Below are 27,543 nucleotides of genomic sequence, written 5' to 3'. Positions count from 1 at the left end.
TATGGAAACTTTATCACTAGCGTAGTCTGCTGTGGAAAACTAGGATGTTTTTTCTCCTTGTTCCAGTGTAAGGCATCTGTATTTAAAATAGTAGGGATAATCTCCATTTTCATTGCATGCATCCAAGGCTAAGAAATATTTGTTGGGCTAATAGTGGTGGTTGAAGTATGTCTTACTTTCAAATAAGTGATTTTTGCAAGACTGGGGATAAGACATAAAATTTTTTATTGTTCTGGGCTTGAGGTTTTTGTTTTGTTTCTGTACATTTAAATATAATATTATGGTTTTGTTAAATCATTCTGCATTATGTTGCATGACAGAGGAAACGGGGCTTTTACAGATGTGGGCTATTGACAGTTCAGATATCAGATCTGACGCAATGAATGGCTTATTAGGATCATGGAAAGCTCTAAAATTATTGCGCTGTTACTGAAACTTCATGGTATATGCAGCTTTATGATTTTGTTATCCATTTTACTGGAAATAGGTGATCAGTGGTTTTAATTGCATGAGAAAATATTTAAATGTTATTTTAACTGGTCATTGGTTGCCGATTGGTAAAAGGATTCTAATGATACCAAAGTCTTTCTCTTCTCACTGAGGAACTGCTGATTGTCTGGTACTTGTTACTTCATGGATCAGAAGCATGCTTGTCCTGTAGGAAAAGTTTGCCCAAGGTTTCTCTCCACAGAAACAAACTGTTTTTTTCCCCAAAGTGGTTCAACATGCAAGGTCTTGTAGGAACTGTACCATTCCATATGGAAAAGTATATGCAATGCCTACTGTAGTTAAAGTGTGTCTGAGGTACCATCTTTTTTCAGTTCTCCCCAGATTCTTGAGTGACAATGAAAAGAAAGTCCATTATAATATTTTTAAATTGTAGGTAGTGTACTTTGCTGTCTCCATGCCAAAGATGAGATCCATCCTCATTGCTGAAAGGTGGCTGGTGTCTGTCTGCCTAATGTCAGCATCCATACATCACCCTGCATGTATAAAAGCAAAGACTGTTGAGTGTGAAGAGCACATCACATTCAACACTCCCTCTTCTGGTCTGGCTTGAGTCCAGGGAATGGGAAGAAATAGGTTCTGTCAGAGTAGGTGTAAGCTGAAAACTCCTCCTTTTCCTCGTCCAGCTTTCTTAGTAGTGAGTTTATTGGAGATTCTTTTCATCATCTAGGGCTGAAACCATAGTGAATGTGTAACAACAGCTGCCAGCTTTTAATGTTAGGGAGCCTGCCTGCAGGCAGCCCTATGCAGAGAGCATGGTACATGCCAGATCGGAAAGGGAGCTTTACCTGGTTTGGGTTGAAGGATACAACGCTGTCGTTATCAAGTCTCTGAAACTTTTTTTGAGGAAAAGTATGCTCTTAACATGACCGACAACACAGCAGCAGCATCTATTTAAATGGCACAGTCATGTCATTTCAAGAAAGGACAAATGGTACCTTCTTGCGGAGAGAAGTCTTTGTCTATGAGCTATTCACACCAGAAGCAGGCAGATCTCCCAGGCAAATGGACTCTGCACTGAGAAGCTGGATTAAGGGGACTGGAACCATGTTGTGGCCGCATTCAGGAAAATCTTAAGCCTTTGGAAGCTTGACAAGAGAGACAGTGCTTTGTTTCCAGGGGCGTGGAGGGCTGGCAGACTCCTTCGCTGCAAGTGGTATTGTAACTGTGAAAGTTACTGTTAAAGCATTTGCTGTCAAAATAAAAGAAATCTGTTTTATTTCTAATGGGAGATCTGGGAAATGGACTAAAAATGTACTCTTTGACAGTTGGGGCACTGTCTATCCCTGTAATTGCTGTAATTCTGGCAACAACTCATAAGACCCACAAATATTTTCTCCCAAAACTACTATTATAATTTTGTGACTGCCTAAACTTAAAGTGGAACTAACCTGCTATAGCTTATGTCCCAGCAGACACCTGTTGATGCAAATCTCAGTTCAACCGTGTTTGGCTGCGTAGGTCCTACAATGAGCAAGCTGAATAAAACATAGATTTCATTTTTAGGGCTATAATAAAGCAGGATGCACCTCAAGAAAAAAAATCAATAAATAGGTGTGTGGTTTGACATACAGAGATTGGAATTACATAAAAGGATTGATTAATTCCAAATAGTCCCCATTTCCTCACATGTCAAAGTCACAGCAACAGATAAAGTAAAAGCAGTTAAACCAGGGTTCCTATTGATGCGGCTCCATCTTGATATTCTCCTAATTCACAACTAGGTTAACTAGGTGAGTAAAGTAATTCAAACCTCTATTTTCTGCCTAGTTGAGCTGCTTTATTCAGTATTTCTCTGCTTCTGAAGACGTAAGGTTCCTTTCTACATCACATAATGATAAGGAGGATTTTGCAAGTTTGAGCTTTATTAACTGTACTAATACCTTCAGCAAGGGTACAGATACAGAATATGTGTCTGTACAGAAAGTATATTCAGTTTTTATCACTTATAAGAAAGTTCTGCTGTCTTTTGTCTGGAAACAAAATGTGTGAAGAAGAAAAAATTGGCACGTATTTGATATGAAATGTAATACTAATGTGTCTATATTGTGATTTTTTTCTAAGTAGCAAGTAGTAATGGCTTGATACCTTGAAAGAATTGGAGAATTTGAAAAGAGAGGTCCCCCTTTGTTTTACGTTATCTGGCTGCGCAGAGGAAAAATGTATGAAAAGTTTCCATTGTGAGGTGGCTGAAATTCTTTGTATCAGAAAATATCAATGCCCAGGGCCTCGCTCTTAATGGCATCAAAGCTAATTCAACCTGAACAATCCCCACGTCATGGGCAGGAAGATATTAGATTCCTGTAAAGAGATGTGCAAAGCTACAAAATGATCAAATGTTGCAATTATTAACAAACAGAAGACCTGTAAACTAATGAAATAACTGGCAGCTTCTTGGTTAGAAAGTTCATCAAGCTCCAGGGATTTTGAGAGCTTCTTTTCATTAATCATATAATTCTGAATATTCATTTTTCCCAGTCCTACTTGCCATTACTATCATTAGACACCACCTTTGTTGTGGTTATAACAAGGAAACTCCCCATGCTGAAGATCAATGCCCAGCCAGGTAATTACATTTTATATGTATGTTAACAAGCTTTGATTATTTTTGTAGTCAATAGATACTGTAATGCAAAATAGAGGGCTTTGTTAATTTTTTAAAAAATCTCAGATTTTAAACTATCTCTGTGGAAAAAGTGGACATCATTCGTTCTAAAGAACAGGAGTTAACAGTAAACCCGAATGATGGGTGCTGTAGCTCATGGGGTCTGTTGTCGCAGAATGAGCCTGTCTGAATTCAGTTTTCATAGAATTATTATTCAGGAAAGTGCAAAAAATTTTTCAAGACTGATGAGAAAATCAATACATAAAATATATCTGTTTTGCTTTATTGTGTCATCATTTGGTAGTTATAAAAATTGGGTGTTAGAATTTTAGCATTTCATTATGTGTTTAGGGCTTTGACAGCTGGTCTTGTTGATTGTTCTAGGTATTTTGACCTTTCCTAGATACTTCACCTGTGAACTGTCAAAGGTGTGTGTGTGTGTGTCAGTCTTCATAGCTGGCAGTAATGAAGTGTGATTGCTTTGAAAATTGGTGTAGGTAGGTAGACTGAAGAGTTTTGTTTCCTGGGTTTTCTTAAGGGCAGAAAAAAAAAGGCTTTTTTGTCAACTTCAGTTGTCTGTGCTGAAGGATTTTTACTGTTAGTTATTGTTTCTTAATATAGATTAATAAGCTCAGGGATACTTAAGTTTTCCATTCTACCATCTATTGACTAGAAAGACGACAGACATAATTTCAATTTACCCATTACAAAATTATCCTCTTCTGCTTCTCCAGTCCTTCCCCAAAGCTTTTCTGTGAAGATGCCTGCAAAACACTGAGCCAGAGGTTAGGCAACAACCGTGCTGTGGCCAGTGTTCATCATACCAAACGGTGCCCTTGCCAAGTCATCGTCTTGTACAGGCAGACATGAAGTGTTCATGGTTGTGTTATGGGGAGAGCTCAATTTGTGGATTAGGAGAGGTGATGGGTATGGCCAAGCACAGAGGCTCTGTTTTCATGAAAATAACCCTAGCAGGTAAAAGAAAAGATGAGGACACCTAAAACCTGTATTTTGGATCTTTCTCCCTTTGTGAAATATTTTTCAGTTTTCCTTAAAGAAAGAGCGTTTGACTGTCCCCAGCCAGTAGTTGGGGCAGAGGGAGGACGGTTGAGCTTAGTTCTCTAAACTTGTCCAGTGTTGCCTTAATCTTAGGTGACTGTGTGATGATAAACATGAGAAATGATTCACTGTGCGTACCGAAGGACCAGCCTCGGTCTGTAGAAGAACTCAGTGTTGTATGCAGATATTATGTTGATCTTTAATTCCTGGGGTGCCTTCGTCAAAATCCAGGATCAACCTTTAATGTATCTGAAAGCCTTCAGGTCCTTGATTTTTTTTTTGGCCAATAAAACTGTGTAGGGGGTTGGTACTTGCACATGCCTGGAGTTTCCAGTATCTTGCCTGGGCTGAAGCGTTGGCATCCCTTTCCTAGGGATCCCATTGCTGCTGACACATGATGGATTGGGTGTTTCTGCACCGGCCTCCTTTGAAGGTCACACACTGGCACTGCCACCTGTGGACTAACAAACACTGCTAGCGTTGCGCTCAGCACGAGAGCTAGCAGCCACTCTCCCTTCTGCCGGTCTCATGTCGTGGGGACCGACTAAAGCCCTTCTTTTGCTGAAGCTCTACCAGTGCAGTGAGGAATACAAGATTCATCAGGCCAGAGACTGAATGCCTGAGGAGGAACATAGTTGCAGGCCAGCCGTGGGGCTGCGAGGCTGAAAGAAAGGGAGCCTCGGCCCTGGCTTCTACTCCTGGGACTGCTCAGAGATTTTATCCAGTGACTGGTTTTGACACAACTGAGTAAACACAAAATTTAGCTTAGGTTATACGATCTTACAGTAACTACAGTACAGTAAATAAAATATCTTTTTGAAAGGTTTATTTACTTGGGTATTGCTGTTAACTTATGAACATAAAACTTGCACTTGTTCAGCATTAAGTTTTAAGAATTGCCTGAACTAAATATCTTTTTTTTTTTCCTTAAAAATTAAATGTAGCATCTATTTAAAATGTAACTTAAGGTTTGTATCAGCTAAAATCAGCTGCTCCACTTCTTGCAGTCTTTCCAGTTCTAAAGGATCTTCCTTTCTGCAGGGGGATGAATAATGTAGGTTAGCTTGTTTCTGTGGGCATTTATTACAGCCACACAGAACAGTTCCTGGAGACGTTTTCTATTTCTTATTTAGCAGCAGTGAAAATCGCAATTATTCTATTTACTTAGCTTGCCACTATGGCAAAGAGTAATTCTTTGGACTGTGAGGAGGAAATGTTTGTTTTCTCTGGCTGCTCCTTGCATATGCTGCTCCAATTATAATTAAATATGAATATTTACTGATAAAATGGAGCATTTTTCAAGTTCAGTTAAACTGATTTTTAAGATCCAAGATATAGGCATAGGCGACCCATCTTGTGTTTTGTATAATGCTATTCATTATACAAAACTAATAGACAGAGTAGTGAATCAATAAAATATCACCATGCACGTCAGATGAACATTATGGCTGTAAATTCTTCATCAGGAAGAATCTGTAGGGGAAAAAGGGAAACAAAAAGCTAGATCAAAAGCGATGTGGGGAATTAATGTGGAGAAGATGAAAGGAAAGGAAACGAACAATAGGGTTGATGTAAGTGGAGGATTAAGTAAAGCAGAAGCAATCATTTTTTTTATGGGACAGATGAAAAGAAATCGAGAATAATTGTTACGGGAGGTGCAAGTAGTGGCAAGTTGAAAATGACGTGTATTTAATGGCCATATGAAAACTAGGGCTTGTCTGTGATTTGTGCCATCATTCATTTCCAAGAAGTAGCTTCCTAATAGCTCTTGTGGTATCATGTGCTGTTCTATCAATGGCATTCACAAAAACTTACTGGATTCTTTTGGAAGTTAAAATACCGTGGTAGCATCATTCAACATTGCTTAGATCTGGGTAGCAATTTTATTTTAAATATTTGAAGCCAGCCAAATCTTCCATTCATGTCTGCTGACCCTTTGTACGTGCAACACCAGGTTAACTAGCTTGCTTAAAGGCGTGTTTACAGACACAACTCATTACTTGGTACAGCTGATAACGTGCGATGGGAAGTTCTGCAATTTATCTGAAAGTTCTTAAAATACAGGATAAACTAAAATTATTGCTGGGCAAAATTATATCTGTTTTTAAAGCACATTAAATGCTGTTAATAATGTCTTAGGGTTAAGGAAAGCCTATCGTCCCAAAACATGCATAAAGCTGACACACAGCTCTGTTACGAGGAGCCCTTTGGGACGAATTGGGACTGGGGTGTTACTGTGTTTCCTGGCTGCCCTTTGCTGCATTCCACCTGGTGCAGAGGGTGAAGGAGCCCAAACCCTGGCTCTTGGATCTTAGGGTCATCCCAGCCCCTCACAGATGAGCAGTAGTGCTGCAAAACTTCTGTATCCTTGAGCTTGGGAAAGACAGTGGAGGAAAATCTGAAGGGACAGTGCTACCTTCTTTCTTGGGTCTTTATCCCACAGCTAGCCGGGGAAGCCCTGAGCAGTGAAGCGGAGGCGGCATTTGCTCCCAAGGGAAGTTTCTTGTTCATTGGCTTAAAAGATTCTTCCTGACTCATCCTAATTTTTCTCCTTAATTCTATCCCATTACTCACACCAGTCAAGAGCTATGATGATTACACCTGTGGGAGATTCTCAAATCGTTATTGTTATTCCTGCCTGTCCTCTGTTTGCCAAAGTCTATCTGTAAGGCAAAGCATTGTACGTGGTGGTGTCTAGAGGGAAGCAAGTGTGGTGGTGTGGTATTATGTAGGTCTGTCGCTAATGATTTGAACGCTGACCCTTTCAACTTCTTGCTGTTTTTCATAACAGTATATTCAAGCCCACCTTCAGTCCCTGTTGCTCTTTCTGTGCTGTCCTTGATTCGTCACCGTCTTTTGAATAATATGGCCTTGAATTATGGATACATGATTGTACCAGGCTCTTTATAGTCCTCTCCCTACCACTTATGATATGTTTGATTTTATGTGTGAAGTTAGCTTTGTTAACATGGTTTTCTAGGTAGGGCCCCTGTATAGACAGGGACTATGATTTCCCTGCTCTTAGATTGTGTTCCTTGCCTTTTTGACCTGGGGTTGCACTAGCTATTTTGGCTTTTTATTGAATCCCAAATTAATTTTTTGTCTGCTGGTGTTTTCTTTTAACTTTACTGGGGTTTTTCCCCACTGTTTCTAACTTGCTTTTGGAATTTTTTCAAAAATGTTGTTCAGCTTTTAAGCACTTTCTGTCTACTTCTTAATTTTTAATTTTATCTACTTTTGCACTAGTACTGTATTACATTTCCTGTTTATTTACTTGCATAGAACCTCTTTTAAGCTCTTCGAAAATATTAGGAAAGGCATAACATTTTTGTTTTGGCTTTGCTTTGTTTCATTGACCATCTCCTGAATTTCCCACGTGAGCTAATTCCCACGTGAGCTGATTCTTTGGATTTTAGGTGCAGCCTGCTGAAAGCCCTGGTTCTCCAAAGAATGCCTTGTGCAGTTATATTTTCTCTTATTTTCTGAATAAAAGCTTGCAGAGAGCAAAATCTTTAATGTGATCTTTTGTCTTGTACATTCCAGTCTCTATGATGCTTCCAACTACTTCTTGCTGTTATAATGTAAAAATTAAATCTTGCTTCTTAATGAGAGAGAATGAATTTCACACTTCTGAAAAGAAATTAAGATCATCAGCTGATTCCTCCCCTGTATCACATCACTGGAGGTAAACTCCAATTGTTTCTACACCGTATGCATGCCTTTGTAGTGTCTTGTCAAAGGATTTGGACTGGCTTATTGCTTTAAGAGCACGGATGCCCCTGGCAGAGAGTTTACTGTGAAAATGGGCGCAGAATTAGTTCAGGAGCATTGCATTCCTTGCATTGAGCTCTTCTCTTCTGTCTCTAAAGAGAAGAAGGAACTTCTCTTATAGAGGTTTTCCTGTTCTTTGATCCCTGGCTGGAGCACCTCTGCACTCTGGTGTGGGGACCGTTTTAAATGACCGGGATAGTGGAATCTCTATACAATAAGTGTACGAGGGTCCCCATCTGCTATGTAGGATGTTTTCTTCAATGCATGTTAGACAGAGCCTAGCCAGGTTTACTGGGCTCAGGAATTGGACCCTTGTTTAGTGTTAGGGAAAAGCAGGAAAATGTTAGTATCTCTGGGGACTGGTAGGGCTTTGAATATGGAAGCGTTATGATCCCCAGGTAAACTTCCTGCGTTTTCCTATCTTTGTAATTTCACTGATGTTTTGTGGCTACGTTGGAGAATATGAAATGGTGGCTATTAGCCTGAAAGATTCTAAGTTTTTAGAAAAAGGTGATAGAAAAATTAGGTTAATAATTACTCACATACAAGAAATATTAATGGAGTTTCTGAAAGATCCCAGAATGTGTTTAGAGATAGCTCCACAATATGATTCTATGAAAGATAAGCCTTTTGTGACAAAACATTCAAAAACGAAGTCCATACATTTCCTGTGGTATTTAAACTGGCGAAGGCAATAGAAACTGTGGTGTCAGGATGCCCCATTTGTTGCTGCCTAAGAAGCAGATCTCATGATTGTTTTGTATTCTCTGTGTGTTTTCCTCTGATCTAGTATCTAATTGATATCTAATTCATATCTCCAGAATTCCACAGTGTTGTAGTAAATATACAGCTTAATGTATGGCGATTGCATGTTTTATTTAGGACAGTATAAAACTTCTGTTCTTGTTGACAACTGTTATAAAGATGTATATTTTTGATTTGCGCAAAGTCTGAATATTTATAGGTGATTAAAATAAAGAGGTTGTTTAGCAGGTGCTGACTGCAATTTTGTAGTTACAGTATCGTAATCGCTTCATGAGGTTTCTCGGTTGAGGAAATTATCTTTGTTTAATGCTAAAGGATGTAGGTAATCTGTCTCTAATGCCAAATTATTTCAGGGTGTGCACTTCACTTTTTCCCCTACATTTACGTAGATCGGAAAACTTGAATGTTCCAAACAACTTGTGGAACATTTTCCATATCAACTTTTATGTGCTAAAAATGTAATTAAGATTGTTCAACCCAAAACATAAAAAAGAACTCCAATTTAATTTATATGGCATTTTTTAAGGAAATATTGTTTCTTATTTAACTGGTTCTCTTAGCACAGTGAATTTGAGTTTACCCTGGTAAAAGTCAGTAGCAAACCACTATCACCTATTTAAATGTAAGTAGCTGGGTCCATGAGGAAATACTGAATTTGAAGAGGTGTCTGTTCACAAACAGTACTTTTATGCCTTTTGAGTGAATTCATGGTAAGTAGTTTGTTAACATAAACAATGCAATCCCATTAACTGCTACGGTAAATAGCATTAGATGTAAACATCTTTTTTACATTGCTACATGACTTGATTTGTTCTGCTTATGGAAATGCTTGAAAACTTTTTAGCATTTCCTCTTTTGTGTAAGTGGCTTATGACTCTACTGATATCTCATCTTCTTCCCTGCTGCATCAGCTTTGCATCCTTATCCCTTGTGCACCGCCCTGTGTTCTTCCCTTTTCTGTTTATCACTGACACTTCTGGAGTGGTGACATTCTTACTCCCTTTTCTGGGCTTATTTTAAAAGCTAGAGGAGGGGTTTCTAAAGAGGGAATATATGTACTATTACTCCTGATAACTCCTTACAGTTCATTCTTTTCCCTGCAAGATGGCTGGTGTGTTTTGATAAAAATTAGTATTGTTGTCTTGGTGCTGGTCAAACAGGCCCAGGAGAGATGATTCAAGTGTGTGGTTGTGGAGCAGGGAATGGTGGAAGGCATTTGGCAAGCATCTGATGATGCCGTTACTTCTGACCAGTTTCTTGAATGTCATGAGTTAAAACACTTGCTTTGATTTTAAAGTTACTAAGCTTGGAAAACAAACCAAACAATGGGAATAGGTTTACAGGTATTTTTTATTGCATCTAGTCTCCTCTTCCCTAATGCTTGTTTTTATTTAAAAAATGAAAGTAGCTTTTTTATCTTCTGGCTGTAAGAAATAAAAGGTCTCCTAGGTTTGATTCCATGACATGCTTATTGTCCTGAAGCATCTGGGGCAGTTTGGGAAAGATAGGCAAAAGCAGATATTTTGCATGTAAAGCTTTTAGTTTAAGTGGTGAATAACCTTGGGCTGGGGATATCCAAAGGACTACCGGTGACCTATATCCTGTTGTGACAGCTGAGAGCAGCAGGTTGGAACTGCTGGATGAAATCCATACCCAGTTGCCCACTGTACTTTCTTCTTGTCACTGCACAATGTCAAATCAAAGACACTTTTTTCTTTTCTTTTTTTTTTTTTTTTTAACTGTTGCTTATTCTAGCTGTTTACTAATTTGAAGAGAAGATAGCCCTGCTGTCATGGTAGTACAATGGGAAAAGTAATTGAAATCAGCGGCAGACTGTCCAGTGTGGGCATCCACCCTACATAACTAGGCCGAGGTAGAGTACAACTTCCAAACATAATAAAGTGATGCTTTTCTTTCTCATTAGCCATTTTGGAGCCTGCTGATTTTGTTGGATCTCTGGATCAAGTTGTAAATGGTGTGTGAAATAAAACACTTTTTCTCAGTTGATGGATATGGTCCTCATGATGTCAAATGCTCTTCAAATTGCTGTGGTATGCTTTGTTTAGACCGGACGTGGAAGTCTACCTAATGCATAACTCTCAGTTTAGAAAGGACATAGAAAGGAGACCAGTGGGAACTAGTAATTTATTTTTTTTTTAAATGTTGGGGATGTGTGTGCATATGTTGGTCTGCCTGTCGTCTTATTTTTTTTAAAAAAAGTTTTCTTTTAAAAATAATCTTCCTAATTTATATTCTCTGATGATATTTTTCCAAATAGATATCTGGGTAGTGGTACTGGGAGTTCCTTGATAGCCAGTATTAATTCCCGCCCCTCTCTCCCAATTAAGAAAACAAAAATTAGAGGCTTGGGAGTTACGTATGACTTGTCAGCAGCACATTGGCAGTCATGGAGGAATTCATTAATTCTTGACTCTAGGCTTGAGATCCAGCTTCTGGTGATACAGTCTCTCTATTTAAAAAATCTGTTCTCAGCTTGTGTATCCTTGTTGCATAACTTTCACTAAATTAATATATGTATTAGATGAATGCTTAAACTCCCCCCACTATTCCAAAACATGTTCTTTGTCTAAAATGGTAGTATGAGTTTTAGTCTGTCATGTTTCATAGTGGCACTTTGGTATGACAATGTCATTCTACTCTTTGAGAATTTATACTGTTAAGTGGGATAGGGCTTGGGATCACTGTGTGCCTCTAAAGTGAAAGAATGGAAACTCCGCAGCTGAAAGTCATTTAGGATTCAGGCTTGCGTAGTGATTTCAGTACATAAGCATGAATCAGGACTCAAAAGCTACTAAAACAGCAGTGTCTACCCTACCACGATTTGTTTTACCAATGTATTTTTAACTCCCAGCATAATGCTCTTAATGACCCAGATTCTGTCGTTGGTCTCTATGCTACACCCCTTTTCAAGACACAAAACGAGAATATCCCCAACATATTATCCTATCAAGCAAGGAAAGTTGGAGTGCAATGCAACTTTGAAAGTGCCCTGTATGCACATGATAGTAGCAATACTGTTTCAACCACCTGCATCATTTTCCAGCTATCTAGGAGCAATACCTGTAGCCAGGCTGGAGCATGTTTAGCTAGGCAGAGCTAGGGAGTTTGTTTCGGTAGAGTAGAGCAACTGGAAAAGGAAATGTTCTTCTCTTCTGCATTGGTCCTATAACAATAGACACCCCCATTCCCCAAACCAAGCTGTGCTTTTTGTGTCTGAAGGTGTTGCCAGCAAATGTCGATTATTTTTAATAGCTGATTTATTTTCTTGCTGTATTTTTAACTTCTTTTTTCTTTCTTTTTTTTTAACTTTAGTGGGCTCAGGCAGGTTGCAAGTATGAGATGTCATGTTAGTAATGACTCCACAAAGAAAGCTGAAGTAATAAAACAAAGCATTTGCCACAGTGGAGCGTTTTTGCTGCGTACAGCCTCTCTACTAGGTTTTACAGAGAGGATCACTTCCCTGGTGAATGCTCGAAGAAAGCCCGTGCTGATTAGAGGTGGTGAAGGCCATCGCTTCTCTCTCTTGTTTTGTTTTGATTCTGTTGTTATTAAGCTGAGGAGCTGATGCCTCTTGTATTCTCCTCTCCTTGGTTTCTAGGCTGCCATGCTCCTATTTCTGAAGTGAGATATACCAAAGCAGCTAATGGTAATTTGCATCTATATGTGCTACTTTAAAGAAAAGAGAGATAATTTGAATGTGTGGGCATGTGTTTGCTTTATTCTAGTGGTTATGGGCTATTTGCTGCTCTTGTGATTAAGGACTGCCCATTCTATGAATGTGCTTAATACTTTGAAAACTTGAAAGAAATGGTGGCACCCCACACAATGTCAAAATGTGCATTTGAAGTAAAAGCCCAGCAATTCAGATCTTCTGGTCTTGTTCATAGCAGGTAAAAGGCTGCCTTGATGACACTTAGAGCAAATGAATTTCTCTCCTGCAGTCATGCACTGAATAAATTGCTTGATCTAGTTTGGTACAAAAGGACATGATCTATAAATAGTTAACAGAGCTTTTTTCAGGACAAGTGATCTATAGACTGGAACTCTCTCTTGGGGTCTTTTAAAAAAGTAAGTGTTCATATGAACAAAAGGAAAGTTTGTTTTAAAAAAAAATGAGGCCTTTTTAATGAGATTGAAACTCACATACTTTAACTTCCTTTTGAAAGCATCTGGCCAACCACTTCAAAAGTCCAAAAAGCTAACCTTACAGTCACTTGAAGAAAAGAAGAAAAAAGGTCAGTCCATTAATCTCATGTAAATATATTGTCAATAACTACAAGCTGAAAATGCAAGCTAAAACAAATGGTTAATTTGAATCTAAGAAATTGCTGTCATATAAGCATCAGTGAATTCAGTTTTTATTTGAAAGCCACCGTTTCAAGCTTAAAGGAACTTCTCTTTATGACACTTTTATGAGTTTGTCGATACACTGCACTGTTGGCCACAGCGTCTCTGTCCTATTTGCTCTTTCATGCACTTTTTTGGCAGCTAATCTTACAGGTTTTTAGACCATTGCTAACTGTGATAAGCAAAACTTTTAAGACATTTTAGTGTGCTAAAGGAAGCATCCCATCTATCAAAGTTCTTCCTTCATGTGGCATTCTCAGAAGAAAGCACAAAAAATAGTTATCTATGGAAACAAAAGGAAGAAGCCTCCCTTTTTATGGCATTTTCAGCTTTGATTCTTTTTTCATTGAGATGAAGCCAGTCATTTTGAAAGTGGTGTCAATGTGGATTTCCCTGAAAAAGCCTGTATGACCTGTGCATGTAAAATTGGGGTTCTAGTGGCATTGTTGCATGCAGGCCAGGGCGGTGATGGCAGCAAAGGGACTGGTGCATGTTGCTGGTGTGGATGTTAATCCCGTCGGTGTCTTCAGATACGTACTGGTGCGTGTATGCACCACAGCTAGCACAAGGACCAGCACCAGCAAGTACGTTGTATGCAAATATGACTGGACAGAGCTTAAGAAGCAGAGATACGACTGTGAGTGCTTGCGTGCTAGAAGGATCCTTCACTAGAGTGAGGAGAAGACCATCTATGTTTATAGATTTGCCATGGGTTTTGGGAGAGCAAATCGTTCTGTGCCTACAGAGAAGCTGAAAGCCAAGTATCCAGACTATGAAATCACTTGGGCAGGTGTAGGCTACTGACTTGATCAATTAAAAAAAAAATTAAATAGCATGGTGGGAGTATGTTACAGGCCACCTGATCTAGGTGAGGAAGTAGGCTAAGACTTCTTTAAACAACTGGAGGAAATCTCTGTGTCACAGAACGTGGTCCTCATAGGGGACCCTGACATCTTCTGGAAGGGCATCCCATCTTCTCGTGGGATGCAAGGAGGAAGATTTCTGAAGGGTGTTCGGGATAGCTAGTTGATACTGGTACTGGATGGGTGAACTGGTGTTGTCACAGCCGGATCTGCTATTCACTATCAAGGAAGAACCAGTTGAAGACATGGTAATCAATGACAGCCTTGGCTGTGGCAACCATAAAATAAATGGTTGGTGTTCAGGATCCTGAAAGGAGTGAGGAACAAGATTAGCAGGGTACAGATCCCGGACTTCAGGCTAGTGGACTTCAGCTTATTCTTTATTTATTTAGCAGGTAGGGAGAGTTCCATGGGAGACAGCTCTGAAAAGCAAAAGAGATCAGAAAAGCTGGCAGCTCTTTAAGGACAGCATCCTCTAAGTGCAAGAATACTCAGAAAAATAAGCACCTTTATCAGGAACACAGCTTCACTAAGAACAGGTATAATGGCAGAGCTCCAATGCAAAAAGGCAGCATTTGAGAGGTGGAAGCAGGGACAGAATACGAAGGAGGAATTTAGAAAAATTGTCTGGGCATGGAGGAATGGTGTTAGGAAAGCCAAAGCTCACCTTGACAGGAGCAACAAGAAAAGCTTCTACTACTGCATGAGTAATAAAAAACTGAAAAGGGGAAATGCTGCATCAACAAAGGGATCACAAGTGATTTGGTAACAGCAGATACAGATAAGCCTGAGACACCTAATGACTTTGTTGCTTCAGTCTTCACCAGCAAGGTCTCCCAGGCCTCTGTTATTAGTGAAAGAGTTCAGGGAGGAGGCAGATGCAGATCAAGTCAGTGATTGGGAGAGTTCAACACATGGAAATCTATGGGACCAGACAGACTGCATCCAAGGGTGCCAAGAGAGCTGACTGATGTGGTAGCAAGACTGCACTCTATACCTTTGAAAGGTCATGAAGGTTGAGGGAGGTCCCTCATTACTGGAGAAAAGCAAATGTTGCACCAGTTTTCAGAAACTGCCAAAAGCAAACCCTATGGAACTACAGCCTGGGCAGCCTCATTCCAGTCCCTGGGAAGTTCATGAAACGAGTCCTCTTGGAGCACATTTCTGGGCACATAAAGAAGGTGATAGGGAACAGTCAGCATGAATTTACTGAGGGCTGATCAACCTGACAGCCTTTTATGATAAATTGACAGGATCTGTGGACTAGGGGAGAGCAGTGAATGTCATTTACCTTGACTTTAGCAAGTCTTTTGACACCATCTCGCACAACCAGATGGATAAAAAGCCAGTTGAGTAGTCAGGCTCAGGGAGTCATGGTTAAGGGGTTGTACTCTACTCAGAGGTCACCAAGGGTCTACAAGGGTCTGTATTGTGACCAGTCCTGTTCAACAGCCTTATCAATGAACTGGAGGAGGCAATGGGAGTGCATGGTGATAAAATTTACAGAAGACATAGAACTGGGGAAACTGCTCAATACAGTCAAAGGCAATGCTGCCACCCAGTGGGACCCAGGCAGGCAAGAGGAGTGGGCTAATGGGAACTTTGTCTAACTAAACAAAGTCAATGTCTGTCTTGTGGACGCAGTATCTAGACATGCTGTGAGTTTTGAGTAGAGGGGGCTAATCACTTCCCTCTATCAGCAGACTATGCTTTTGTTAACAGAGCACAGGACACTTACCCACCTTTGCTGCCAGGGCATGCTGCTGACTCATTCATGTCCAGCTGACATGTCGGCCCACATCTCCAAGTCCTTCTCCACAGAGCTGCTCCCCAGCCAGTCAGGTCCCAGCCTGTATCATTGCAACGGGCTCTTGCTTCCCACATGCTGGACTTAACAATTTGTCTTTAATTTCACAAAGTTTCCATTAGCCCCCTCCTTTTGCCTGTGTAGCCCCTCCTGGACGGTAGCCCTGCCCTAGAGTGTGTTAACTGTTTGCCCCAGTTTTGGGCCATCTGCAAACTTGACAAGAGTACACTCTGTCACCTCTTCCAGGACATGACCCTGAAAAATGTCAAACACTTTATGGGTAATCGGACCCTGGGCACTGGCAAATACAGTCAAAAGAACAGGAGAAAAAGCATATACAAGAAAAAGGAGTTTAACTAATAAGAATTGCCCACATGGGAACTCTTTATGGATTTCCTTGCATTTATGAATGACAACGTGTGAAGTACTATTTGGTTGATACTATTTCCTAATGTGGCAGATATGACTCCCTTTTTATTCAAGGTACTTAAAGGCAATGTGGGGGAGTTGAAGAAAATTGTATAGGAAGACCCAAGAATTGCCAAGACAACTCTGCAAATGACCACAAGTCCTTACAGCCTCCAAGTGGCTGGTAATTTTCGTGATAAGGAAGTGTGTTGTGGTTATTATCTTTGGGAATAGACAGAGAGATGCAAGATAGTGTTTTAGCTCTCCTGCTGACTGGGGAAGAGTTTTTTTTACATTGAGGACTTGCAAAATATTTTACAAAATGCCTGGGGTTTCATGCGTCATGCTTCTAAAGGAAGCCTTAGATTCATCAGCCCCATAAAGACTGCTCATTCCTAAGGATACAAGGGACTGCAAAAGGTAAGGGATGATAGCTTTGGCATGGGACAGTTTTCACTTGCCTTTTCCATGCCATGTGCTTCTCCATTAGCTGGACAGTAGATCAGATGAGAATTTCAGGAATTTTATTAAAACTGTTTGGGAACCAAAAGCCACTTTGTCCAGCTCAATTTGGCTTAGTCTGAGATCACTGCAGACTAAGTGTTACTGAATATGGCTATCTACAGCTGGACCTTCTATTGCCACACTGTGCTATGAGTCCTCTGCCCACCCCCTCTTCTGCACAAGAAGCAATACCTATCCTGTACCTGACTCATAAAAATGAAAAGACTCCTTGCTATTTTGGCATGGGTGGTGGTGTTTAGCAGTAATGGAGGTGAAGAGGCTTATGGCTGAGACTTTTCCCAGAGAAGAGGATGTCTTTACTTTGTGTAGGCTTGAGGAAAGTCCTCAAACAGTATGCTACCTCACGTTTACAACAGCGATGCTTGCTACCATTGTTCCTTCCTTGCAGGATGATTTTAAGGTTTCAGTTTGTAGACTCCTTGCTGCCCACTGGATGTACCTTAGATTTATAGCTAAATTAATGCCAGTTGAAGGGATTGGAGTCTATGACACTGAATATTCATAAATCTCCTGTGAATAGTAATGTCTGCTTTCCTGAAAGGTAACATCTTCATGGGCAGCTGTCTTGATCGGAGAAAGATTTCAGCAAGGCAGATCTGCAGAGGATGACTTTTCATTGGGTTGATCTGATGGACTAGGGAAAGCCATCACTTCTGCTGTAGCAAGAGGTAAAATTAAGGGGTGTAAGGAATAAGGGTAAGGGTGGCACAACCCAGTAGTTAGGACCAGGACTCTCTAGGCCAGGGGTTAAACCAAAAGCATCAAGTTAAAGTCGAGTTAAACACTGTGCTGGGAGGCAAAATTGGAACCATGGGATTAAGTCAGTAGACTTAAGTTAGTCAGACTCAAGGCTGGCATGAGGAACTTCAGGCATAATGTTTTGAAGCATCAGGCAGGAAACAACTGCTTGAGCTGCCCTCCAGTCTCCTGGAAAACCACCTTCATTTCCAGGAGAAAAGTAGTGACATGTGCCAGATGTATGCGAGACTCTGCATTAGTAAATTAACAGGGCTATAACACTCAGGCTTGTGCTGCCTCCTTTAATTGCCTGACATGCATATAGAATGCCAAATGATGTTCTCTAAAGGAAACGGAATGCAGATTATGCTTTGCAGCTCTTTGCACTATTGGTTAGCTGGTACCTATCATGCTGAACATCAGGAACTCAGTCCACAAGAGGTGAAGGGGCTGCTACTTGTGTAGTTCAGGTGCATGCCAGCGAAAGTCTGCAAAGTTGTGACAGTAGAGTAAGCTGTTGACCTTTTTCTAGCATCGTGTCTTGGACTTGTCATTCTTCCTTCTGAGACCTCATTTACAATAGCTTTTGAATTGGAAATAATTGTAAAGGAGGACTATGGCTGCTTTTATCTTTTATGCCCTTACACAGGGACAAACAATCCTATTAAAAAAAAAAATAAAAAAAAATTCGCCACCATGCCACATCGATGTAGTGTAGCAATGGTTCAGACAACTATAGTTACTATAGAGTAATTCCCCCACGCAACACAACACGGTGCACATACGCACGCATACACACACTTGGAACTGAGTAGTTGAGAATAAAGCTAGACTATATAGCTGTGGTGTAAAGCACAATGTGGCCCACTGCATGAGTGATTTGACTGGGATCTCTTCTTTACAGTTCAAGTGTTAGTATCCATTGAGAGGTGATTCATTCCTGGCTGTCCTATGAGCACAGAAACAAAATAAAACAGGAAATAGTCAATGTAACTCTTCATTAGTTGGCCCCGTGTCCCCCTTCACCCCCTCAAGACTAAAGCAAAAAGGCCCTGGTTTTATTGCAGTATTTGTTAGGTTCTATTATCATATCCATTGTGAGAGGAGGAGTGAAGGCAAATGCAAACTTCTGACAAGTTCTTTGAACATCTTATCTATTCCCCTACCTCCACCAACTAACCTTGCTTGGCTGTTGGCTGCCGAGCTGCAGAAGGAAGATTTACTCTATTAGGTAAAGCGTTGGTTTGATTTCAACCCTCGTCTGTTTTTTGTTTTTTGTTGTGTTCCCCCCTCGCCCCTCACTTGTAGTGAAAGTACCATGCTCACTACATGGTAAATCTCTTACCCTCACTCCTTGTTCATTTTCTCTGATGGCTTGACCTCCTGGTTTTGTCATCCTACCCATTGGAGCAGAGATAGCCAATGTCCTTGTGATCCTTTTGGCTTCACATCATCTTCCCCAGTTGCACATACGGTGGTGAGCCTCAGGTGAAAGCAGCTAAGAGCCTGTACCTCCGTTCTGTGAAAAGACTGCTGCAGTTTACTGGGGTATGCATTAGTTCAAATAACACTTCCCCCCTGCCCCCTGGCCCTTTAATCTTTCTTGAACGGGGAAAACATAGTAGAGGCAATATATTGTCTGCTGGTTTTTCTATTGCGCATGAGCAGCCATAGTGTTCCTAGAGTGCCACGGTTTGTTTGGACCTACCATCTGACTGCTTGCGTCTCTTCTTTCACGGTGGTTTCCACCAGAATTTTTTTGATAGGAACGTAATCTGGAATCAATGATGGCTAGGCTCGTATAGACCCTTGTGAGGGATTTTAAACAGGTCATTTATCGCTGTGACACACTTGGTTTACTTTCCTTTTGTTCATCTGTAAAGTGACAAAAGAACTAGTGATTAAATTGAGTTTGTTGTGGAGATATTGACTTGCATCTTGCCACTGGAACACCCTTCGCTAGGACTGTAGATATCGGCTATAGATCTTCTGCGAGGCTGTGTGTAAATACCGCAGTGCAACAAGTACAGTCTACAGCTGAAGTTTTTTTGGTGGCTAGTAGCCTGGTATGCTTTCATACCATCTCCCCTCCTTCCCTGGAGTAACATGGTAAACGATGTTTTCAGGCCCAGGTTCCAGTGCAGACGGTCTTTCTTTGGTTATAGCGATAATGACAGCTTTTTAAATAATTGCCTTACCAAAGTTCAATTGGTAATCAAAGAGGGTTGAGACAGAGTGCCGGATTTGCTTTTCTCCCTTTGGAAAGTCTTTTTCAGATGTTTCTGCTGTTCTTAATAAAGACAGTATTTGCTGATTCAGGTTTGCTGAGAGTGGGCTAGGTTCACTGGCGTGTTCCAGCTGCTTTGCAGTGCTCTGCCAATGCAAACCAGCTGCAGGTCTGGCTTAACTCAAGCCAGGTTTATGGCTGGTTTGCATCACTGGAGCAGTGTAAAGTACCTGAAGCATGCCAGCTAATCTGGCCTATTGGTGAACCATTATAAATGACTTGTTTTTCTTCATGTTTTTTACATGTAACTTTATTTATAGTTAAAGCCCGTAGAAATTGAGTAGATTGTATCACTAAAAGACAGATTTTGTGTTCTAAACTAAAGTCTATAAATTAGAGGTTTTTTAAGCCAGAGTTTTTCTTCTTAACTGAAATAAAATTATCAAATTACACATTGCTCCTCTGCACTTGTCTGTTATGGATTTCTTTTAAGTTACACTGAGATTACAGTTGCCTGTTCTTGTTATAAGATTAAATAATGATTAGTCTGAGATCTAAAAGAGCAGGCTTTATAAGTTTTATTTTGCAAAATGTGGGCTCAGCTTTTATTCTAAATGCAGTAATTTTCTTCTAGTTTACTGAGAATGTATGCAATATTTGCATCATTATCAATATTGTCTGAAATTTACTGATTGAAAGTATTTTGGAGATTTTGAGGGAGGAAGGAAATCAGCCAACCATGATTTTTCTTCTGTTTATAGTAAAATATATAACTGAAATCATATATGTACCTTGATTAGCATGATGAGTGTTCAAAACATGCCACAAACATTAATCAGTAATTATATTACTCCTTGTATAGTAATTTTTTTTTTTTTCCATAATCCAGCTCTTCTTCTGAGGCTGTAACAGAATGTTGAATGCATGATACATGTGTTTAAACAGACAGTATTATACAATGGAAGAATACCAGAAGTGTCATTACAGCTACTCTGTGTGTATCTACACTTTTTTCAGAGCTCGGGCTTTTTGCTCTTCACAGAAATATTCTTGTATAAGAATCATGGGATTTTTTTTTTTTTTTTTTTTAACGATTTCTTTCTGGATAATCATATTGGCATTCAAGTCAGAAATTGTATTCCTCTGATCAGCTGTGTATTGGAAGAAAACATGACAGAATTTGCAAAGTTTTTCTGGACTTTGAGGCAAAACAGTGAAGAATTAATTACTGCCTCATATTAATTAAGATAACAATGCAAAACCCTTCATTAGAAGCACAGGAAAAGTTCTTCCTTGGTCCTTGGAGAGAATATTATATGCAAGCCCTGTTGTGTGGGTTGCAAGGTGTCACTGGAATTTATATGCATTACTTGTCTAATTGCAGTAAATGTAGCATGTCCAGATAGGTTTAAAAGTTGGATGGCTGTTTGTTACTTGCTGGAAATCACTTGAAACCTTGCTACTCAGAGGCAGCTGTTCACAGGTCCTTCACCTCTCCCCAGAGATAGCTGGAAGGCTCTGTTGTTGGACCCTGTCTTTTATGGCAGAAGCAGTAAACATGACAGGTTGTTTGGGAGCCATCTGTTTTAAAATGGTTGCTGCTTTGTATGCAGTAATGAACTTGAGATCAGTTTTCTGTCTGTCTTCATAGTAACAGCCTTGTTTGGTGTCACAACAGGTGGAAGTTGATGGGATGAAACTAAACGTGACCAGCGAGTGGAACCTGGCTTCACCCTTACTGTCTGTCACCATTGATGGCACTCAGAGGACTATACAGGTAAACTCACCAATGCTTTGTTTGTAGAGCTGAGATAACCAGAAGCCTTTGGGTATACAAATAATACTGATATGTGGGGTCTAAACTTGCTGCGTTGTAAAAATTATGTTACGTTGTGCGAATAACATCGTCTTTCTACTTGGAATACATCCAGAGCGTCAGTGGAGTGAACTTGTCTCAGACTTACCCCTCAAGGGTTTTGAACATTATTCATTTAAAGAGAAGTTGTTGCTTCTTTTAGCCAGAAACGTACCTCAGTTTCTAGGATCTCTTTACTTAATGGCTGTGAGGAGAGACAGTTTCTTGATCACTTAAGAAATAAAGAACAGATTACTGTTTATAAACAGGTGGGGTCCTGCAGTAAAATTATTCTCTTCCTCATGTTTGGATTGCGTGGTTTTTCCACTTTGGGGCCTTTGCAGATTGAAAGTCGCAGGACGGTGCATCTCCCATGTGACTAGTTTTTATATATACTTTTATGAAATGCGATAAGTTCCATGACTTGAAAAGAAGAATGTAGAAAACGTCCCAAACCTATGTGTTTCTAAGAAAAGAGGTCTAAAAAGATTAATGCACCTTGTTCCTCCTGACCAATAATGTGTTTGAAAACAACTCCAAACAAAAGGGTGTGCCTTTAACTGTCATGCAAATTTTCTGAAGGCAGTGCCGGTCAGGATTTATATATTTGTTGAAAAATCATTCATTTATAAATATCTACTGATCCTGGAAGTAGTGAAAGGAAACAAAAAAAATAAAAACTTTTTGAGTTTTTAAAAGTATTTTTGTACATACTACATCTGTTTATTTTGTATACACTTATCAATGGTACAGTGGTCAGATTTCTAATAATTTACAGTGAAATATGTGAATTTAATTTTTCATTTTCACCCCTGGTAAATTACCCAAATGGAAATGTTATTTTTGCTGTGACTGAATTTGAAAGACTGCAACTTGAAGATAAAAAATGTTGTATCTTTCAAGGATAGTATTGACTGAGAGTGAAATTTTCATAACATGCCCAAGTAAATTCTGGACTTAAGTTTTGTAGATTTCTTGGAAGGTTAATGCCAGCTTCAGGGCTTGTGTATATCTAAAATAATTTTGTATTCTAAACTGTATTTTTATATTTTAATACTGGTCCATTTCACTGCTATTTTGCAAAGGAAATTCCTGATTTTGAGTGGGAAACAATATTGATGTATGACCATATAAAATCTGTCTAGGAGAAAAGCTTTATATTTAGAACAAATAACCGTATTCAGAAGGCCTCATTGCAAAGTATATAATAACTATGGTGGGATACAGGTCTCCATATACTCACAGTAGTAAGACCAGTTAAGTGAAAGTGTCATATTTGAACTGGCACATAAAATTAGTTTCAAAATTAATGATTGTGAGATCTGGACATGCTTTCTTCTAGGAGCTGAGCCAGCAATAGTGTTACTTGCACTCCCTGACTATGACCAAATTGTATGAAATACTGCAGGGCTAGCCACAGCAACAAGCAATGAGCTGGCTGCATGGTATCTATCCAACAGAATGTGGAATAAGCACATATGTTGTTTCTTTCTCAGATGTTATCTATAAGTCTTTGCTTTTAGCAAAGAAACCCAGTAGCTTGAGAAGTTATTAATCTTTTAGTGTATGTATGTAAATTTATGGGAACCTTAAACTTGACCTCTGATATCCGCTCACTGGAATCTAAATTGGTTTTTTGGTTATATATTTCTCTAGACTTGCCCCGCTGCAAGAACCAAATTAGACAAGTATATTCCTGTAGGTCAATTTATCTCCAAAAGCAATTGACCCCTGAGTCTTGAAGTATCTTCTTTCAGCAAGATTTAGCCCTAGAGCCATTTAAGCAACAAATATGGATGAATCGAATAATTCCAGCTGTGCTTTATTAATTTTCAGCCAATCTAATTTCTCTTCATAGTTGGTTTCATTCTTCTAAATTTGCTCAACCAAATACAGTCTTTGTGAACATTGTATTTCTTTGAAGGTTTGATTTATGCACCTTCGGCTCGATCCTGCAGTCTGGCCCCGGTCCAGCAAAGCACTTAAGCATAGGAGCAGGAAATAAATAATTTTAAAATGTTTTGGTTTAAAATGTATGTATGTAAATTATAGTCTAGACATTCAAATTGTTGCATATCTGTCGCACATTTAAAAATAAGTAATTAAGCATGCTCCTGTGTTTCCACTCCTCTGCTAAAGGCTCAATGCGTATTAGAGCAAAGCAGAGCACCAACTCTGCCACAGAGTTAAGAAGACCTATGAGTTTAAAAACCAGGTTTTCTAAGACAATTTCTGGAGTACGGGACCTGGGAATACATCTGAGCGCCTGAGAAGAGGTATATGCCCTGGTCACAGTCTGTCTAGGGCATATCAGGGCACAACTAGGATGCGTGGCAGCCCCCTCCCTCCCGCTTTTGTTTCCTTTGCGAGGAAGCCCATCTGTGTGCGGCAGATGGGCGCTGTGGAGTGCCTGGCCAGGTCCCCAGATGATAGAGGGACCAAAACCCTGGGGTATACTGCAGGTCCGTTTGGCTGCAGCATAAAGGCTCTGAAATCTTTGTGCTGCTTTGGCTTACTGTGAAATCCATAGGAAGTTATAGAAGGTGATGAACTGATGAAAACTTGGGATCATTTGAAGAAGAGATTTCTGTGATACAGTCTCTGGGGATGAGGGTGTGGGCAGACCCCGTAGCATTTCTTGAAGTACACAGATTCCGTCATGGTTTTTTGTTGTTGTTTTCAGTAATTCCTCAGCTAATCCCAGTTTCTCAGCATTTTCCCCACTAGACTCTACCTCTCATTTGGAGAGGCTGAATTTAACACTTTGTGAAGTGTAGGATTTTGTTTACCAAGCAAATGAAATTTTTGTGTGCAGAAATACTTTGCCAAAATGGTTTCCCTGACCTGTTTCCAAAGATGTTAGTGGCTCAGAATCTGATTTACACCTAGCTCTTGTGGTTTTGGAATCTGCCTTTGCTGAAAATCAGAGAAGTAACTATAGGCATGTGGTTACAATATGTCTTCCTGAGGATTCAGATTTGAAGGGATTGTCTGTTATTTAATTGAAAATACATATTTAAAATACATTTATATATAAAACATAATTTGAATATGGTATAGCCTTTCAGGCAATATTTAGAGTAAAAATAACCAAATAAATGAGGTGCTTAATGATTCCTGTGAAGAGTGAGTGGAAAAGAGGAGGTTGGTTGAGTTGTGGAAAAGAACCATAAGAACTCCAGTGGAAACTGGAAGGCAGAATGGTGGTTCAGAATGGTATCCTGGAAAGTAACGACAGCTGGAAGAAAGGCAGCAGGTATATTATGGGACAATGAGGGCATTTTTATCCCTCAACCTCTGCTCCCATATACAAGTAAGCTGGATTTCAGTGAGCCCTGTGCCTGCAGAAATTGTTGTCTATGATATCTTCTCTCTCTCCATGCGTATGAACTGGGGAGGAGGTGGAAGGAGAGAAGGGAATAAGTTGTCTTTTCCATAGAGCTGAACATTTCCTTTTATTCCCTCATGTGAACCAGAATCTAAGAGGACCTCAAGATGAATCAAGAATCCATGTTCAACAGATGGACATGAACCTAAATGCAAGTCTGTCCTTACTACAGTCAGGTTGCAAGTAGGTGCCTTCTACTGGGACAATGCGCAGGAAGATCAGGTATCTGCAGAGAGGGCAGGTTGCCCAAGAAAAAAAATGCCTGTAGGAGTCTGCTTTATGGAAACACCACATGGACAAATTTTACAACTCCTTAGTGCTGTTAAATGCTCTGCTTTGATTAATCCCATCAACAAACACTCAACCCATCCTTATATACCATTTACTGGCAGACAGTTCCCTATAGCAAAAGGTTTCTGAGCTGGATTAAATTGTCACCATCTTTTGCCAACACTTGTACCTCTTTGTCATATCGTATGCACACAGTCTTTCCACTGGCATATTGTCGGCCCACACGGGTTTCACAGCTCTGCTAGCTTGCTGTAATGAAACCTCCCACCCTCTAAAGGTAGTGCAGGCATTCTGCCTGGAGCCTGGAAAACTCTTGGTGGCTTTTGGCAGCTTCAGCAAAGTGATTTTACAATGGCACTAGTGATGCCTCCTCTTTATATTTCCTGGCTTTCAGAGGATTGGTCTCTGCTGATCTGAAGCTCTGTAGGGCGTAGACAGAACTCAATTGGACAAGGTCCTGAGTAGCTCAATATTACTTTGACATTAGCCTTGCTTTGAACAAGGGAATACGACTACCTGATTTCCAGAGGTCCCTTCCAGCCTAACTGTTCTGTGACTCTGTTGGACATCCCAAACTCTACGGTAAAAAGGTCTTTATCAGTCACAGCAAGGTGTAATTAAGAGAGTAATGGAGTTACAAAACAAGAACGTGATCCTGTTAGCTGAAATCATCAGTCTCGAGCTTCAAGTGTTTTTGTGAATGAAATAGATGAAGATTTATCAGTGGAGTTTTCTCTGCTTATAGCGTTATGGGGAATTCAGTGATAGCATCACTTATTATTTTTTCATTTAATGTATTTATTGCATCAACAATTGCAGCAGGAGGAGTATATTCTACGTCCTGGGATATGACAAATTTAAGTGCTTCTCTGATACAATGCTGCTTTTGATTATTATTTTGGTTTATAAGAACAGAAAAAAATGAAAATGCTGTAGGTTATGAAGCCTTTGTTCCTGGGAAATGTCTGACATTCTGGGAAATGTCTGACAGGAGAACAAAGACTATGCCCAAGTATTCATTTCCTTCAACCCCGTGGAGACTTTTTTCAAACGTGTAATTTTTTTTAGAAAAATTACCTATATATATTTTTTTACTGTTTTGAGATCTCAGATGTAATCTGTGATAATGATATATTATATAGGTTTCAGGTCTAAAGTACTGTTACTTCAGCACTCTCATTTTCTTAAACCCTGAAAATTATTTTGGCAAGCTTTAGTGAGCGGTGTACATGAAGACTGCTTGACAGTCCGTTCTTTAGTGCTGTGCAATTACTGCACACACTCTGCTGTTGTCATTTACCCACGATTTCAGAATTATTTTTGCTAGGTTGTCTCTAGAAGAGGGGGACACAATGATTTGCAAATGGGCAGACATTTGGATGTACTATATCCAAATAGCTATACTGTTGGGTAAAAAAAAGACAGAGTGTGAGTCCCAGCACTGGATTCCTGATGGCCCATATTGATTAATCGGTGGCTCACTCCCTGGCTTTGTTTCAGCCTGTTCCAGTGATGGCTGACTTAGACAAATCTGGTATAGATTTATATCATGCTGTATAGACCCAAGCAGTGGGACTGAGATAGTCATTGCCATTTGGCTTTGGGACCAGGCATCAGTCCATGGCCCTCCTTTATTTAGCAGTACAGAAACACAGGCTGCCCCTGTTTTCCTGTTTGCTTGCCCAGCCACAGTCATCTGAGAAAACAGAGCTCAGCCTTGAAACTCCAAAAATGATCAGTGGATATGATACAGAGGAACTGATATTTATCACCTCACTTGACAGTCTCTTGGCATTTGAGACAAGTACAAACAAGGACTCAAATATCTCAGGTAGAAGACAAATACAAAAGCCTATTGCATACAGCGTAGCATGCCTTGCTGTGTTTCAGGCTTTTAAATTTTTTTTTGAAAGTGTTAATATCTCTTGGTCAGGGCGCTGTTATTGTTGTTTCCCTGCAGTTGCACAAAGAGAACCATAGATTTTGGCAAGTTGCTTGTTGCAGACTTATTGCTAATTATCAGCCTAATAATTGCTGTGGCAGTGTCCTTTAGTTTCATTTTAATTCCTCCTAGTTCCTGTATTGGAAGAGACCGTGAGCAGTTGATCCTTACCCACTGTGTCCATGCTGCTTGTATCCTCACTCAGTTGCTTCTCTTCAGTGGTGCAGAGTTGTTCCTTGCAGAGAAGTCTGTCTGTATGCTTATGTTGCTCTCTCAACATCTTCAGTTTCTGTTTTCTCCTCTCTGAGCTGTGGGGACCAGAACTGTGCTCAGTGTTAAAAGCATGGGCAAAACTTAGACTTCTACCATAACTTAATGGTGTTCACTGTTTTGTTATCTGTTCTCATTAATAATGTCAAATGTT

The 27,543-nt window shown here is 39.9% G+C and overlaps 1 protein-coding gene across 1 annotated transcript in view; it reads left to right on the top strand.

Annotated features, from left to right (window-relative positions):
• PCCA (propionyl-CoA carboxylase subunit alpha) overlaps positions 1-27,543 on the top strand; it is a 300,137-nt gene that overhangs the window by 204,256 nt on the left and 68,338 nt on the right. Inside the window, exon 20 of the mRNA XM_072849938.1 lies at positions 21,322-21,420. Coding sequence (XP_072706039.1) covers positions 21,322-21,420 — 99 coding nt within the window. The remainder of the gene's footprint in view (positions 1-21,321; positions 21,421-27,543) is intronic.

Source organism: Ciconia boyciana, chromosome 1 (genome assembly GCF_034638445.1).
Source record: "Ciconia boyciana chromosome 1, ASM3463844v1, whole genome shotgun sequence".
Taxonomy (NCBI): Eukaryota; Metazoa; Chordata; class Aves; order Ciconiiformes; family Ciconiidae; genus Ciconia; species Ciconia boyciana.
Note: the sequence above shows the minus strand (reverse complement) of the source record. Positions and strands in the feature narration are given on the sequence as shown.